This window comes from Cibotium barometz, chromosome 11, assembly GCF_041138505.1.
Source record: "Cibotium barometz isolate CiBa-2024 chromosome 11, ASM4113850v1, whole genome shotgun sequence".
Lineage (NCBI taxonomy): Eukaryota > Viridiplantae > Streptophyta > Polypodiopsida > Cyatheales > Cibotiaceae > Cibotium > Cibotium barometz.
This window is the reverse complement of record NC_141056.1, coordinates 39,248,689-39,265,673: the sequence shown is the minus strand read 5'-3', so window position 1 is coordinate 39,265,673 and position 16,985 is coordinate 39,248,689. Positions and strand designations below refer to the sequence as shown.

The following is a 16,985-nucleotide window of genomic DNA, read 5'->3' as shown; positions in this document are numbered from 1 at the left end:
ACTAAGCCTCTCACCTAACTATGTCATAGCCCATGATAATTAAGTGATTGGTTTTAAGTGCATTTAATTGTGCTGTGTGAGAAGATCTTGTACGGGCCTTTACTATCGCCTATAGCGTAGTGACAGTGCCCACACCTCCCAAAGTGGGGTCATTTAAGTTCTAACCAATAAAAAACCCATTAGGGCATTTTCTGATGAGGATGCAAAACACAATCCATCTTAATTATTAATAGGGTGTTTTTCATGCACGTTTTTGGCCATCAAGTAAGGGTTTAATTTGATTTTTTGTGTTGTTGTTGTTTGCTTGCGAGCATGGGTCAACCCATCAAATACAGCCATTTATTTTGAGCGGGCATCAAAAAATAAGGTTTAAAGGGGCAGTACTTTGACTAAACTACAAATATATTTGTTTAGAAGGTTAGAAGGCGATCATCACCAAAAATAAATTAACACTTGGAAAAAGAAAAGGTGTTTTCGCTTCGCGGATGACGTGGAATGATGAGGTTTTTAAAATTATTTTTTTAACAATTTTGTTTTGGCCGTATTTTCCCGGCGTGGTCGGGGCTGGAGTGCCGTCGACGGTCGAATCGCAGGACGTGATGGATTCATGAGAGAGGAGAGAGAGACAGAGAGAGAGAGCAGGTGGATTCTCGTCGTCGGGAAAGAAACACAGTATACGAGGATCTTTCTGAATGTCGGGTAGGAGGCCTGCACACGCCCATCTGTTTGTAAAGGGCAAACAGGGCGTGCATTTTGATGGGCGGAAAAAACACTGACTTCTGCGGCGCACACAATTTCTGAGTGAATTTTGAAGACTCGACAGAGAGAGAGAGAGAGAGAGAGAAACCAGAGAGAGAAGGGCTAGAGAGAGAGAGAGAGAGCGCCTTTTTCTCTTTCTCCCTCTCTCTTTGCCCATTTTCCTACGTGCGTCCTCTCTCTCTTTCCTCCCCCATCAAATCATCGGAGAGAGTAAAGCTGCTGCTGCAGCCCGGAAAGCTAAGAAAGACGGAGGTATTCACCCACAATGCATCATCTCCCACGCCGCCCCCCCCCCCCCTCCTGTCTAATGTGGCCCTCGCCTTCACCTTTCCCATGATCTCCAGTCAGAAGCATTGTACAGCCTATGAATCCAGCGATTTGAGAGCCTGTCAATGCCTAGCAGCTTTATTTGTACGTAACCCTTACTAGGCTTAGGCTCAGGGTTTGATCAATACTGTCTGTTTATCCTCTGATGTGCACTTAAGCTCAGAGGCAGAGAGTCATAGAGGACCTAGGATTGCAGAGGCCATTTTTTTAGATGGTTGACGTCGATATGGAACGTTGGCGAAGCTATTTCGGAAAAGCAGGGGCTGACATATGGACTATCATCCAGCAAGCCATCAGTCTTGCAGCCATGGATTACCCCAAGGACTTCAGAGACAGGCGGGGCGAGATTGCAGAGACCCTGTTTGCCCGAAACCTGCTCCAGTTGCACTCTGGGGATGTCAAGGATGCGCCTTGCCTAATCCTGGAAGAGGGTGAAGTCAGAGATGGTGAAACAGGAACAAGACGGATGCCGGAAGCACTAGCTGATGCTAATGATCATGTTGAACATGTCAATGATGGTGTGGAGGGGCACCTCCACAGCTACCACGATGAGGCTGAAGCCCTCACGGATGAACTCGAGGAGGAAACCCTTGTCCTAAGAGAACTCGACCGCATCAAAGACACAATCAAGGATGTAGATCAGGTATGTATGCCAACCTCTTTAGCTGTTTGTTGACAACTAACATCTACTTCTGTATGTGGCCTATGTTTGGCACAACCTTACCCATCCCTTCAAGTTGACATAAATTGTTGAATTTCCGTTGCAGGCAGAGAATGTTGTCCTGGAGGCTTTGCAGAGGCTGCAGTACATGCAGATCACTGTGGAGGCGTTGAAGGTTGTTTTAATTGTGAACTGTGCAGCTACATTAGTTGGATTTTATGTTCATATGTGTTCTGTCATGATGGGTGAAGTTCAAAGTCCTACTTAATTCAAACATATACAATTGGTTGCCTAGAGATTCTACATATATTTTGAGGCAGTAAAGTTGATTAACCATCACAAGTACTTTCTTGCAACAGGCAACTGAGATAGGAAAGCAGGTGAACAGATTGCGAAAGCATTCTTCCAAGAGAGTTCGTGCTATAGTTAAGGAGCTAGTAAGGTAAGGCTGCATTCCTTGGTATCATCTGTCAGTCTTTGAAGTGGTTATGTGCCTTGCACACCTGTGCTCAGATTCTTGCCCTCCTCCTGAGAGTGCTTCATTGATAGTCTCTTTAAGTTCTTTGAGGATGGGCTTTCTGCTACTTTGCAGACATTGGAAAGTCTTAGTCGATGAGTGGGTAAACAGCGCCAGGGATGTGACCGCTACAACGACCATGACGACTACTACTACTACTGGCACAGGTACACTGGAAACATTTTCTCTTGTACAGTGTTATGATGGGGAGTGTGAGAGCAAGAGTCCATGCATATTCCAATCAATTGATGGTTGAATTCATCTGGTGTATCCCTTTGGAAACCTCATATTTAAGTGAGTATGAGGTGAGTTTCAGAATGTGGAGAAATTCCTGAAGCTGGCAATCAAGAAGAAGGATTGCCCTCACCTCCACTTGATGAAGGTGCACTATTGGAAGCTAGAGCTTCATCTGTGGAGTTGCCTCAGGTTTACTCATGCAGACCTCCACATCTTCAAAATATTGAGCAAGAAGTCAAATTGGGTGCTGGGTCTTCTTAGGTGTACTGATACTTTGCTTTACTTGTTGGCATGCAGCTATTTAGTTTCATCGATGGGGAAATATGTAAGTGCTCTCAAAAGTCTTTATCTTTTGATTCTCGTCAATATTACAGGGATTTGTTCTTGTTGTTGACCATTGTACTTAGTGTGTTTTCAGGTGGGCAATGTAAGGACAGAGATGAGCCATCTAGCTTGGTTGAGCCTAGGTCACAGTCTGGAAGCATGCTGACAGATTCCAGTGATTTTGATGCTAAGGCTGGCACAAGCCATGGAACACCAGAAGAGAGGGGAAGTGCCACCCGTGATATGTACCCACCCTCTGGCGGGATAGAGAAAAAGGAGTTGGCTTTGAAAGGACAGACCGGCCAGCGAGACAAGGGCCACAGAGAGTTGAATCATGATGGTGGGTTGCCAGTATCGAAAAGCTTCACAAATGGTTCTGGCCCAGGTAGACCTGCCAATGACATGTCAGGCTCAGTCATCACAGGGAAATCGGCCAATGACTGCACTAACATGAGCAGGAGTCACATTGTCCATAAATCTGTGGCTATGCATGCAAGCAGTGGTGATAAAACTTCGATCCTGGTATTTTTTGTTTCGTGCTGGTCTAGTGAAACCTCAAGAGCTTTTTGCTTTTACATTTTGTCCTACTGGCTTGAAGTGTGTGAGTTTACATGGCTTTTTACCTCTTCTTGCAGAAATCTGACAAGAACCAAGCTGATCAGAAACTTGAGATTGCCAAGAGGAAGCTTCACCAGGGTTATCAGCAAGCTGAAAATGGTCAGTTGTTTTGCCTAGTTTTTCTGTGCATCTTGCAGTATACATTGGTATGATGCTGTGGAACTAGAACAAGTGCGCTTATCCTGCTGTATGTTGCTTCAGCAAAGAAGCAGCGCACTGTGCAAGTCCTGGACTTTTCAGACCTTCCTAAGGCTGGTGGGCAAGTATTGCAGAGCAAACTGAATCCACCTGTACAAACCAAAGCTAGCCATCAAAATGGCCAGTGGAGTCAAAATAGGAGGTATGCTTGATTTTGTTGGGGAGAAACATGAAAAGTTTCAAGCAGGAGGGTCTTTTTGGGATTTTTTTAATGCAATGGTGGAAAAGGCACCATGACAAGGAGTAACCAGTTGGCGTAAGCAACAGAACCTCGCCTGCCATACTTTTCTTCTATGTTACCTCTTGGCTCTTCGAAGAACTGGGGTCTTCCTGATGTTGCCAAGCATTAGCAGGCTGGGGCAAGATACAACTATCGGCCACAGGAGCACTTGCTGCCAGTCCCTTCCTCCTGCACATGGGACAGGATAACAATGCAGGAGTCTTTTACCCAAGGTTTTACTTGGGATGCAGTAATGCATTGATCATAAGACATCACCCATCTTGCATTGGTGTGACAGTGATTTGCCAATAGACGACTCATATAAGGGATGATGTTTTCGTAAACGAAGTTAAAACTTTGTAACTTAAGCTTCCAAAAAGTATGATCAAAAGTTTTTGAATGCACCCTGAATTCATTTCTGCCTAAGATTGAAGTTTGGGGGGGTGGCCATGGGTGGGGGGAGGGTATGCAGGATGGTGATGCTTATCATATTTGGAAGGGTTAGCCCTTATGTTATGACCACCTATTTCTTGAAATGTGGAATGTCAGCTTATGTGCTGTGGAGATAGTACATACTGCATGATGTTATATGCCACCTCAATAGATATGGTTGACTTTTGGTCTTATGGTTCTAGGTGTCTAAGTGTAGTTGTTTTGGCTGTTTTTTTTTTCGGAAGCCCTTTTTGGGGGTTGCAATGCAAGCATTGCACCACTCACACACACCACGGATGTCAAGGTTTGAACCCGGGTGCAGTCATTTGGGTAGGGTAGAATGGCTGAAATTTGACTTATCCACCAAGTCAAATCATAATAATTTTTGTAGTCCTCGTGAATCTTAAACTTGAAATTTTGTATCTTTGTATACACAAAATTTCATTGTAGTGTACATGTTCATTGTGCGTTCTTTGAATTCGTTGCTTAGTCAATGTTATAGATGTATCCTTGAGATTAAGCTGTGTTAAAGGATCCTCTTTAAAAGAAAACAAGTTGTCAATGCCAAATAGATCTTGCCATTTGATTCAATTGATTTTAAACTTTATAAATCATATATAACAAAATCACTTACACATGTAATGAATGTAGTCATGAACCTTAGGCATTGTCATAACATTGACTTGGCTCTTGACCACCTAATTATTCAACAAAATTTTGAACAAATTAATCGATTTTCAGCTAATAGTGTGCAAATGCAAAATGACAGTGAAGTGGTAAACTAGATTATATGCTAATCTCATGCTTACTTACTTTCCTTGTTTCTTCACTTTTGCCATATGGCTTCATCCTTACCTACTCACTCCTTGCCTCTACATGTGCTCTGTGGCACCACACTTCTTAATAGTGTTCATGGAGAATTTGTTCTTTTCAAGACTCATCAACTTGGTCGAGATCTTAAGTATATGTAAATCTTTAAAAAAAAATTCCTATTTTATCATCCAAGTTTCAGTAAAATTTCCTTTTTCCAGCATTAGTATCGAGTCCACATCATGTCTTTCAATCAATACTTGTCTCAATAGCACAAAACCAACGTAAAGTCATAATTTGTTGTGAGAATTTTATCAAAATACAACATTTTGATTTTTCCATAATAATGTATTTTGTTTCATGAGTGTGAATATAATAAAGCCATACTTTGAGTTATTTTATCGTGCCCTCAGCAGCCATCTTTTATCAAGTGAATGTGGAGATGTGAATTGAGATATGTGAGCCTAGCAATAAAAAAACTTGTTTGGAATCATTCTCAAACTCGATCCAGAAACACCAAGGATCTGTGATGTGAATCCGATCTGGCTAATTGTTGGAAACGACAATAAAGTCAACTCCAGCATTCCTCTGATCCACCTCAAGTGAGGAGAGGAAATGAGCCAATGAAACATAGATATGAGTGAAGGAACAATAGAACACTTAGAAACATGATCCGTCACAATCCTTCAAACACTGGATTCACCAACTAGCTTTATAAATAGTACCTTAAATTTTATTATGAAGGTGTTTAACCACCCTATCTTTGGGTGTAGCTCCAGTGAAGGAGTGGGAGCAAGACTTGGAACCTCAAGGTTTGCTTCCACAAGAAGCGATCAAACTATATCAGAGGTCACAATGCTTCAAACATTTGGTGTTGATCCTGAGCCGGGTTTTTCCCAGGCTAGCAATGAGCGACAAATAGCCCAATAATTGCCATTCATGGCAAACGGGACATATCTCTTTCGTTGTACCACCAGGGACCATAGGAGCCCATTCTAGAAGTACCTTTATCATAAAACCAAGTTCCAGTTCTTCTCTGTTTGGACAAGGAACATGGAATTTGGGGAAGGGTAAAGAATCGGACTACCTCATCACAAAGGAATCCATGTGAGCATTAACATAATGTGTCCTCAACCACAGCGAGCCTGCAACCTCAGGGCCAAGCTATCGGAGGACAAGTACTATTTAAAACCGTGTAGCCCAACCCCATATGGCAAGAAATCCCAAACCTTGAAACAAAGGGTTTCGTGCAACCATTCCCCCGAGGTCTTGAGATACACTTTCATAGTGAGATTGTTGTCCAGTGGAGCCAAATGGAGCCCTATTGTACATATATACAACCTAAGTAGGAGGAGGGAGAAACGATGTAGGAGTATATTGCTAGAACCAAATATGATCTATGGCACATAGGGCACCTCTTTAATGTTTCCATTGTAAGGGCCTGCACCGCATTGCCAAGTGACCTCATAGAGCCACCATCACACCTAATGTCTTAACTCCATCCCTGAATCTAGTGCCAAACCCCAATGTCATTCCATACGGAGGAACATGTTACATTCCATACGGAGAAAATGCCTTCAAGGATTGTTCCATTAGAGTGACAATCACCGTAGTGGGGAAGGGGCATCAGTCACTTCGACGAACCTTAATTTGTTAAGCATACAAGGACTTATTCATACAGTCCCCCTTAATACCATCATAAGGCTCCAAAGCAAGTCGAGGGTAGTTGTAAGGAAAAATCCAAGGCAAAGAAAGCTTAAGCTTTGTCCTCCTCAAAGCGAGAAGCACTAGAGCTAGAGGTGTAAGCCCTAAAGGCTATAATAGCTGTCCAAAGGTCCAAAAGAAAAAGACCTCAAAAAGCACATGGAAACACAACACACACAAGATTAACAACACCATGACTAGTGAACGTGGTTTGGATGATAGCTCCAAAGTTGCCTCCTCCTCATCACGGAGACAACGAGTGATCTCCCATTCAAACTAGCTCTTCCCAAAGAGAAGAAACCGATTGATTATGAAACCCTTCCAAAGAAACTCAAAGAGTACCCAAACCCCGTGTTGGAGAAAAAATGAATGAAACAAGCCCAAGAGCTTGTAAGGAAGGTACATGCTATGAACTAGAGCCAATACTTGAGCAAGTGGTCGAGTACAAACCACTGACCTTACCTGAGTTGATTCTTGGTCCCATTCCAAGAGCTAATCTTAGAACCAATGAGGGAGCCTCAGTGCCTACCAAAGCCATAACCATTCTAAAGAGGGCACAAAAAGAGTCAGCTTCGGAGCCTCTACTCTGGAACCAATTTGAATTGCTAGATGCAGTGTGAGGACTTAGTGGGAGGTGAAAATTTGCCTTCCATGGGTCATCACAATCACCATAATATTTTCTTCGATAGGATAGGTGACACATTCATTTCAGCCCCATTAGAGACACTGCCTCTCCTAGGGAAGGATCAGTGCACATTCCCTACACATTGGCAAGTCCAAGACCACTTCCAAGTGAGTATGAGCTAAGTGAGCACAAATATTGCATGAGGGATGTAGCAGACCCACAACCTTCTTATCCTGTCTGAGTCCCAATAAGTTCTCTTTTATAAGGAAATTCTCAACTCTGGAAAGACTTATTCGACTAGATAATGGTTCTTTAAGAGCCGACATAGTTGAACCTAACCTTGAAGAGGAGGAGTATGAGCCATGCCACAATGAGTGTTCTCCCTCTATACCCAAGATGAAAGGATAACCACAAGTTTCCATGAACAAGTTGGGGCACTATTTTAAAAGTGATGAAATGAATATCATGTTACAAAGGAATGACGGTCTCTGCAATCTTGGATAGTGGTGCTGATGTCAGCATAATCACAAAGGATTGTTGGGGGGCTCAGGAAAGCCCACCACTCATAGGCATGAGCCTCGTGGTCAAGCTTGCCATTGTCAAGACTAGAAACCTTTGAACATCATGAGTGATTTGAATGCATGAAAACACCCTTTTTTTAGTTTATTTGAGCTAAGATTCCACTATACATTCATGGTGATGGTTTTTCAGAGAAGAGGGTCATACACCATGATCCTCGAAAGGCCTTATATGAGAGATACAAGGATAGTTCATGATTGGAAAAATCAATCACATTTACATATGCAAGGGTAACCACTTCTTGAAAATAAACTTGAAAACATGGAAGACTTATCCCATGGGTCCAAACATTCTTGCTAATGAGTCACACACAACCGCTCGGACCGCTTCAATTGAGCATGCAACAACACAGAAGCTCACATCATGTTGATTGACAACTATAGATCAATATCTTGTTAACAAGATATTGACAACTATAGAGCTTGTAACAAGATTTTGATGGATGAGGAATAGGAATATGAGCCTCTCTCAGAGTTTGTCGCTTCCAAGGACTAAATTCACATTCTTGCAATCATCATGGGGTGGCCACTCTTTCATAGAAGCTTGGGAAAAGGTTTACATGATTAGACGGTGCCGAAATTACATCCGTGTTTGGGCTCGACACATTTGAGATAGAACCAGTGGTGGTGGAGTTGGCTCGCCCTTGAGTTAGAGTTCTCCCAATAAGACGACCTAGCTAAGTGGCCCTTCTTAGTTGACATTGAGGCTAGGCATAATGTGTTGTCTTGGGAGACGTGGACCTAATTAGGTCACCCACCGCTCACACCATCCTCAACAACCATTACCATAAATATTTCCACCAAATAGACTATATGTAAGTGTAAGATAATATACCATATGAAATGGCACCAAGGGTAAGTGCAAGATAATATACCATATGAAATGACACCAAGAGTAAATGGAGATATTCCCAAGAACACCTTGCCTTTGGGTCGTAAGGCTTGAACAAGCACCTTGATGACCTTGAATGGGTCTGGAAGTTGCTCCTAGACCGAATGTCCCTTGTTTAGTATATTATTACCCTATTCAAGTGATGTGGTTGATTGAGAGACTCAACGTAGGGTGGCCGACATCCTATCACACCCCTAGGTCTTCTATATAGAAGGATTTTAAAACTTCCATCTAATTCACATTATCAATTTTATGACTTACCTTCATTACTCTCATTTCATAACCAAGATGAAAGGAGAGCCCCGAAAGTGCCCATAAACAAGCTAGGGCACTACTTTGAAAGTGATGAAATGTATACCGTATTACCTGTTTATAAAGGAAAGACGATCTCCACATCTTGGATGGTGGTGCTAGTGTTAGCATAATCACCAAAGATTATTGGGAGGCTTAGGGAAGCCCACCACTCGGAGGCTAATCTTTGTAGTGTAATATTTGTAGTTTTCTTGCTCTGCTTTCTCTTCATCTCCTTCGCTGTTATGTTTTTTTGGAAGTGATAGCTTTGGCTTGTGAGAGGTAGATGGCATTATGGGGGCATGACTTGAAGTGGCTCTACCTCCTTTCTTATTGCGCCCTTAACTTGCTTTATAGTGCCTTCTTCTACTCTGTCTTCTTCCACTCTTCTCTCTTGATCTTTCAAAGCTGGATGTTATGTAGTTGTTCTCTGCATTCTCTTTCTCGTGCCTTGGCTTCCTCTACTATATCTTTAGCTTCTGGCATTTTTGGCTCCTTAGTGTGTGGTTCTTTTCTTGTGTTGTTACCTCTCCCTTTGTCCTTTTGTCTTCAGTTGTTGTCAAAGCTTCTGGCTATTTCTCATGAAATGTCAGAAGCTAAAGATATGCTATGGCAGAGTCACTTCTCCAATCTTAGTATGCTTATTATAGGCTTTTATAAATTTTGCACACATTTTTTAGTTGATAATATTTAGTAGGTTATGAGTGCACTTGTCCATATACCGATTGCTTATAATGTGGTCCTGACTTCTAGGTCTTCTAGGAACAAGAGGCATTCGAGCGAGTGGTACTAGAAAGTCACTTTTCCTCTTGATGTTGTGACTTCATCGTGGATTATTCTCCCCAATACATCATGTGGACATGGTCCCAAATGTTTTAATTTTTGCAACTTGGCGTGCTTTGTCCTTTTTCTTTACCTTTTGCTCTTGGGGTGAGTGTGGATTTGAGCTCTTCTTCTTCTGAGGTTAGTGGATTTGATGATAGGTACTCGAACTATGAGACCTCTCTTGCCTTTTTAGGAGTCATCCTATCAATAAGCAGCCCAATTTTAGAGTTTTGGTGTCATACATGTGCTTTGCAAGTGTATATCATTATGTGTGAGATGATAATGAGACCAGAGATAAGTACAATGTGCGCATGAAAAATTAGCATTAGGGCATGATTATCGAGATAATCATGTCCATGAAACTTTATATTTTGGTGTTTTTCTAGAGGTGTACTCAAAGAGTGTTGATAGACATGTGTGAACTATATGTGTGATGTCCTAAGTGTTTTGGGTGGATGTAAAAAACCAGTAATGGAAAATAATGACATGATTAGCTTGAGTTAATCATGTGCAAAAATAGTAAGGGTAATGTAGCAAGAACGTAAAATATTAGATTTATGGGGCTTAATGCATTAATGGACATGTGTTAACTATGATTATGACTCTCATGTGTGCATGTGATTATGTAGACTTAGTCACACGTGTTAGGGAATCAATCACGTGTAAGAAAATATGGGGTTTTGATGTTTTATTACCATTGGTAGGTGATAAGGGGTTAAGGAAGCACACAATAAGACATGACATGATGGGACATGGAGGTATTTTTGGGTGATTGGTTGTGCACGTGAAAAAATGCGGCATACTCTAGTTTTTCTCGTGTTAACTTGTGATGTGGGAAATACTCCCACAAATATCCTTGCACTTTAGTTACGCTTTGATGTGGTTGTTGGAATCATGCAAGTGTGCATGCATGCAAGTAGGGGGAAAAGAGCATGCAAATTTACATCTTTAATCTTTTAAGAGCTATAACAAAGAAAGCATAGAGAAGAGGGCTTTGACCCCTACCTTGTAAATAGTGTTGTGGAGAAATACAGCGGAAGGCAATGTTGACAATGGATGCATACACAAGCAACAGGTGTACCAGCAAACTTGAAGGTGAATGACGTGGGAAAGCATAAATAATAAGAATGAAAAAACAGGACTGGTTTTTAAAAAAGAATCATTTTCATGCAAGGACAGTTGACTCATTAAGGAAAGGTAGGCAACACATGGCAACAAGCTATTTTGGTTGACTTATTTTAGATAGTCATAGCATTAGTATCCCCCCCAACACACACACACACACACACACACACACACACACACACACACACCCCTTCCCTGCAATACCTTCTTTTGACCCGATGGAGATGAGGCCTATGCCCTATAGTAACCCCTTGTTACTTGGTTTCTCCATTTGACCCACTTTTTAGCATGTGAAAAACCAGTAAATTAGTCATGTCTAGAATCCTACCCGATTTTTCACATGTGAAAAAGTTACATTTTTGGGTGCTTGGAGCTATGTAGAAGTTTGGTGTTTTATTACGAAGGCTTTTGGATGGATGCATGTAGATGTAGATGTATAGATGTAGATGGGAATGGAGATATGGATGTATGCATGGAGATGTAGTTCTTATGAGATTGATGGATTTAATGATATAGGCATTCTAGGAGTTAAATCAGAGATAAGTATGTTCTGAAGGCCTACTTTTGAATTGCTTTGTTGGACATGATTATATTGAGTTACTCATGTGTGCAACATTTAGCCATTTTCCGATCTTTTTCAATCCATTAGCATAGCCTCTAGTTGGTTCCTTGGTCCTCACAATTCGAAGGGTATAATGGTAGGAGATGCTTGAGTTCATTCTTTGAAAGTTGAAGTTCCTCCTCCATCTAATTTATGAAGTTGTTTTCTAGCCCCATACTTGATTTAGGCTAACCTGTACTAGTAGCTGATACTAAGCTTGCCACTTTTGTTAGTTTCTCCTTCTCCCTTTTAGCTTTGGTGGCTATAATGGTTATAAGTGGCACCTCCTCAAACCTATTTGAGTCATTTGTCTCCACTGGGCTTAGTTTGATTGATTATAGTACTTGGGCTTTCTTTCTCTAATCATCTAAGGTTTTTGAGGCTTTTTGTCAATAATTGTTCCTATAACTCCTCTTAAGCCACTGCTACCTGTCTTGTTCTCATAACTTTTAGTTTCCTCTTGGGTCATTATTGCATGTCTGTTATCAAAAGCAAAAGGTGCATCTTTAGCCTTACCCTTATGGCACTTTAGTGTCCTACTAGGGATCCATGTCTGAGTGGCACCTTGGTAATATCCTTGTGCAACTAATGTAGCTTTTGACACCCAACAAGTTTGACTCATGGGCTAGTCTTTCTTTTTTAATTGAGCCTTTGTAGGGTGAGGTAGTTGATGATAAGTTTTCACTGGTTCTAGTACCTTTTCCTTCTTCTTTATTAACTTTATGTTTGGGTATGTTGTTGTGATCCATCATAGTACCCTTGTGTCTGTTAAGAGGCTTTTAGGAACCCATTGTGTCTTGGTTGGTTGTGTCTAGCTTAACAACCAATAAGTTTAACTTATGGCTATTTGTTTCTGAACTGAGTCTTTGTAAGCTGAGGTAGTTGATGACAAGTTTTCCTTGGTTCCGCTACCTTTTCCTTCTTCTTTATTAACTTTGTGTTTGGGTATGTTGTTGTGCTCCATCATAGTACCCTTGTGTCTGTTAAGAGGCTTTCAGGAACCCATTGTGTCCTAGTTGGTTGCATCCAGATTTTGCAAGATCTCATTATCCTTGCTTATTGTGCCTTTCTTTTATTTTCCTTAGGGATCCCATCCTGCCCTTTTTTTAAGTTGTTGTGCTTGAAAGTAGTAGGGGACTTGGGTTGGCCAGAGGTATTTCCTCCTCCTTGGGTGAAACCCAAAGTGATATTTTCACCTTGTGACTATCTTTTTGTAGTTGTGTTGTCCCTTCTTCCAATTGGATGGTGCAGTTGGTTGCAATAATCCATTGTCCCAGTACTATAGCTGCTCTTTAATCATTCATATAGGCATCACATACACCTTTCTATCCACAAGGATACTTTTGACATTGATATGAACCTTTAAATTTTACCATGATAGAGTGAAAACTATGGGCTCTAGCATTATAGCTGCTTTTAGTTTAGGTCCATGCCTCATAGGATAGCGAGTTTTGACTTGCACCTGTATCTATTAAGGTAATGCTTGAGGTATCAATGTGTGTAGAAATCACTTTAATTTTTATCCTTGCAGGCTCAATGTCTAAGCGGTCATCCTCAAGGGTGACAAGATTAGCCATATTTGTGTTTAATGTTTTCCCTTGAAAGTGCCCTTTTTTCTTTCTCCATGTGCTCTTTTGCTTCCTCTTGGGCTTGCTTCTTCATTGTTTCTTTGTTCTTTTTCTCTTGTTTCTTTTTATGGTCGACGATTTGAGATAGCATGTTGTGTGTCAATGGTCCATATAGTAGTTCTTTAGTTTTCTACCATTGATATACCCTTGCGTATACACCACACTCATACGTTTTTGATCCTTACAAAACCTTGCAGAGAGTGATCTCTATGATCCTAAATACTCCCATTCCCCTCAGTTTTATCTTATTTTTCTTGTTTCTCCCCATTCCAAATAGAAGAACTAGATCCAAGCTTCCTCAAGTTCTTTGTTTTTGACATTTTGGTTAACCATTTTTTTCGCCTGGAACTTTTCCACCATCAGGACATGCATGGCTACCAACCTGGTCTCCTCTAGATTTTCTAAGTTAATTAGCCATTCATCCATGGCATTCTCAAAGTCATTCGTTCTGTGATAAACAATCCTTAAGTTAGGTATTGGTGGGTACTCTATTAGGCAACTTTGTACGTTAGCACGTCATCCAAAATGGTGTATACCCCATTGTAACTTGTACATTGTAACATCAACTTCGTATGTCAGCACATCAACCAAAATGATGTATACCCCATTGTAACTTGTACATTGTAACCTTATGTTCCCAATTACTTTGGATGGCTCCCACTTTTTTTATCAATATATCATATAACATTTTGTTGGTGCTCTTGGCCTAGCCAGTTGCTTGTGGAGGATTTTCAATGTACCACTAGGAAGACTTTCAATAAATGTTACATGACCTCATTGATTCACAATCTCCAACGAGCATCTGAATTTAGAAAGTACTTGCTCATACAAGAATTTAGCAATGGTGCAAGCATTAGCTTTTGTAGTGGCTCTAGTTTTTTTATCAATATAGCACATAACATTTTGTTAGTGCTCTTGGCCTAGCCATTTGCTTGTGGAGGATTTTTAATGTACCACTAGGAAGACTTTTAATAAATGTTACATGACCTTGTTAACTCACGATATCCAACGGGCATCTAAATTTAGAAAGTACCTACTCATATAAGAATTTAGCAATGGTGCAAGCGTTAGCTTTTCTAGTGGCTCTCACTTGGTGAAGTAGTCTATTGCCTCTATGATATATCTTGCTTCGGTTTGGTGGGCGGCATGACTTACAAGTCTTGCAAAGTCAATTTCCCATTTCTCAAAACTATAACTGGGTTGAGCAACATTATGTCTTTTTGCTATAAAACAACAAATCTTTGACATTCATTGCAATCTTTTACAAACTCTATGGCATGACCAAAAAAGGTTGGTCACCCCATAAGCCTCTTTGAAAAAATGACCCCCAACGATTCCAGAGCGTGCATCCTTCAAAACATGTATAAACTCATCCTTATGCACACGTCCATAGGACATTGTCTTTTCCAAGCTTATATAGTTGTAGCAAAATCACATTAGGAAAATTCTGGACTCAAAAGAGGGCTGTTTCAACAATAATATAATAATAGACACATAGATTGAGTGACATGTAATCTACGAACGAGATTCATCGGTGGTGGGACCTCTGTACAAACCCACCCAAAACGTGGAGAAACTCTTATCTTCATGAAATATTAAAAAAAACCATCACCTTGTCTTAAAATATTTAAAACCGTTTTTTTGTCAGAAACTAACACAATAAAAGAATGTTTTCCACATTCCTGTGTTAGACGTGGAGCACTAAAAAATTCTTTCCACCACCCCTAGAACTAATGAAGCTTGAATGCTTGGAATAGATAGATACACATTCTCCCGGTTATTCCCTCAACTTGGTTCCACTTTTGAATCTTGAAACATCTTTGGCGCCCAAAAAGAACACGCCGTCCCTCATTTCATCCTCCCTCCTTGATCCACAAAAGCGGTTAGCCCAGTCATCCACTTTCTGCTACTTCTTCTTTCTCATACGTCTGTTATTCTATCATGGCACCCGAAAGTGGACTGAAACGAGCAAGGAGCAGTATCTCATCTGTTGTGTTGTATAACATAAAAGACGAGAACGAAGAATGGATTCCCCAAGTATACAAGAAGTACTCTTGGGTCACTATGCAGCCAGGAAAACAAGGCCACTACCGAGTGAAGGGAAAGGCATCTGAAGACTTGGCCAAACATTGGAAAGGAAGGATCCTTGACTTTAAGATGGCACCAGGAGGGAAAACTGTCAAAGAAGTGTTGATCCAGCATGTATTCATGCAAAAAGAGATCAACGTGGGACCATTGGAAGGACTTCCAAGACACAGACCACATTGTAAGTGCTTGTGTTTTGTATTTCAATGTTGCAAATAAGGTGATTGATATACATTTTTCTGCCTTGCACAGATTTGTACCCATCCAATCTTCAGGAGTGGGAGCCTGCACAATGCTTGACGGGGTTCTTGAATGTCGTACATGGTGAGGTGGGGGAACTTCAATATGAAGGTCGTGCACCAAGTGATCTCGCAAGAAGTAGAACATATTTCTATGACTCATTTTATACCTTGCCCACTCAATCGAGTCGACATGGAAAGTTGGAACGTATTCCGTTGCCCGCACTTGATAGTCCGGAGTGGCCATTGCTTGACACAGAAGTGATAGAGTCATACAGGACCAAAATGTTTAATGATATTAAATGTGCTATGAAGCCTAGCATTGGTGCAAGAAATGTGCACTTAAGTTTGTTTGTTCCAATTGCATGCTTTGTTCATTTATTTTCTGATTGTAAACAATTGAGAAAAACTAGAACAACTTTTGTGTGCAAAGATGTAGATGAAGCCTGGCTTGATCATTTGTTTGACAAAGGTTGGAGAGTGAAATCATCAAAGGGAGATGATTTGATCGAATGTCGATTGAACACCTCCGACATTGCATTTCGGTGAGTGTTAAAACATTAAAATGTATTTTTGTGAAACAGTTACAACGCTTATTTGATTATACTCGGAAAATTATCCTAATGATATTTTGGAATCAGATACTATATTGCCAGGCAACATCTGTGCATGTCATTTACTTATAGAAGGTGGCGATGGATCAACAACAACTGGGAAAGCATGGACCAAGATACAAGAGATGGCAGCCACTCTTGCTTGATAGATATAGTTATGATTCGACAGGGTCACCCATCTTTGACATTGGAAGTGGAAGAGAATTGGACTCTCGAATATGTTAGGAAGGAATTAGAAGTAGCTATTCAGAATCCTCCAGATCAATTTTGCTTCAAGCTCGATGGTCGGAAGCTAAGTAAAAGAAGAGAGCATCAGATCATTTGTAAAGATGTTGCAGCCCCACATGAATTGGAGGCACTAGAAGATATATGATGTGACCATGTATACGGTGACAATGTATTTTCCATATGCAATAAACTTATCTATTCAGAACATTGCTTTTGTAATGCTTTATTGTTTAAAACAATGTAATGAAGGCAAGAATTCCCCAATTGAATTTTTATGTACACAAAAAAAGGCTTAAAGTAAGAAAGCAAGCAGTGAAGGAACACAGTAGCAAATTTGATCCTCTGATTTTCAAATGATAAGTGTATTTACATTTGATGTTCTCCCTCCAATACATGTATAGCTGCATATTTACAAACGTACATTTGTTGGAAGAAGGAAAAAACTAT

At 40.7% G+C, this 16,985-nt stretch overlaps 1 protein-coding gene across 1 annotated transcript; it reads left to right on the top strand.

Annotated features, from left to right (window-relative positions):
* Positions 1 to 537: 537 nt before the first annotated feature.
* LOC147634160 (putative mediator of RNA polymerase II transcription subunit 26b) lies at positions 538 to 4,265 on the top strand. Its single transcript, XM_086805307.1, has 9 exons — positions 538 to 1,729; positions 1,854 to 1,922; positions 2,107 to 2,189; positions 2,340 to 2,431; positions 2,581 to 2,690; positions 2,799 to 2,826; positions 2,920 to 3,347; positions 3,461 to 3,542; positions 3,645 to 4,265. The coding sequence occupies exons 1-9, from the start codon at positions 1,298 to 1,300 to the stop codon at positions 3,791 to 3,793; spliced, it is 1,473 nt and encodes a 490-aa protein (XP_086661433.1). The 5' UTR covers positions 538 to 1,297; the 3' UTR covers positions 3,794 to 4,265.
* Positions 4,266 to 16,985: the final 12,720 nt, after the last annotated feature.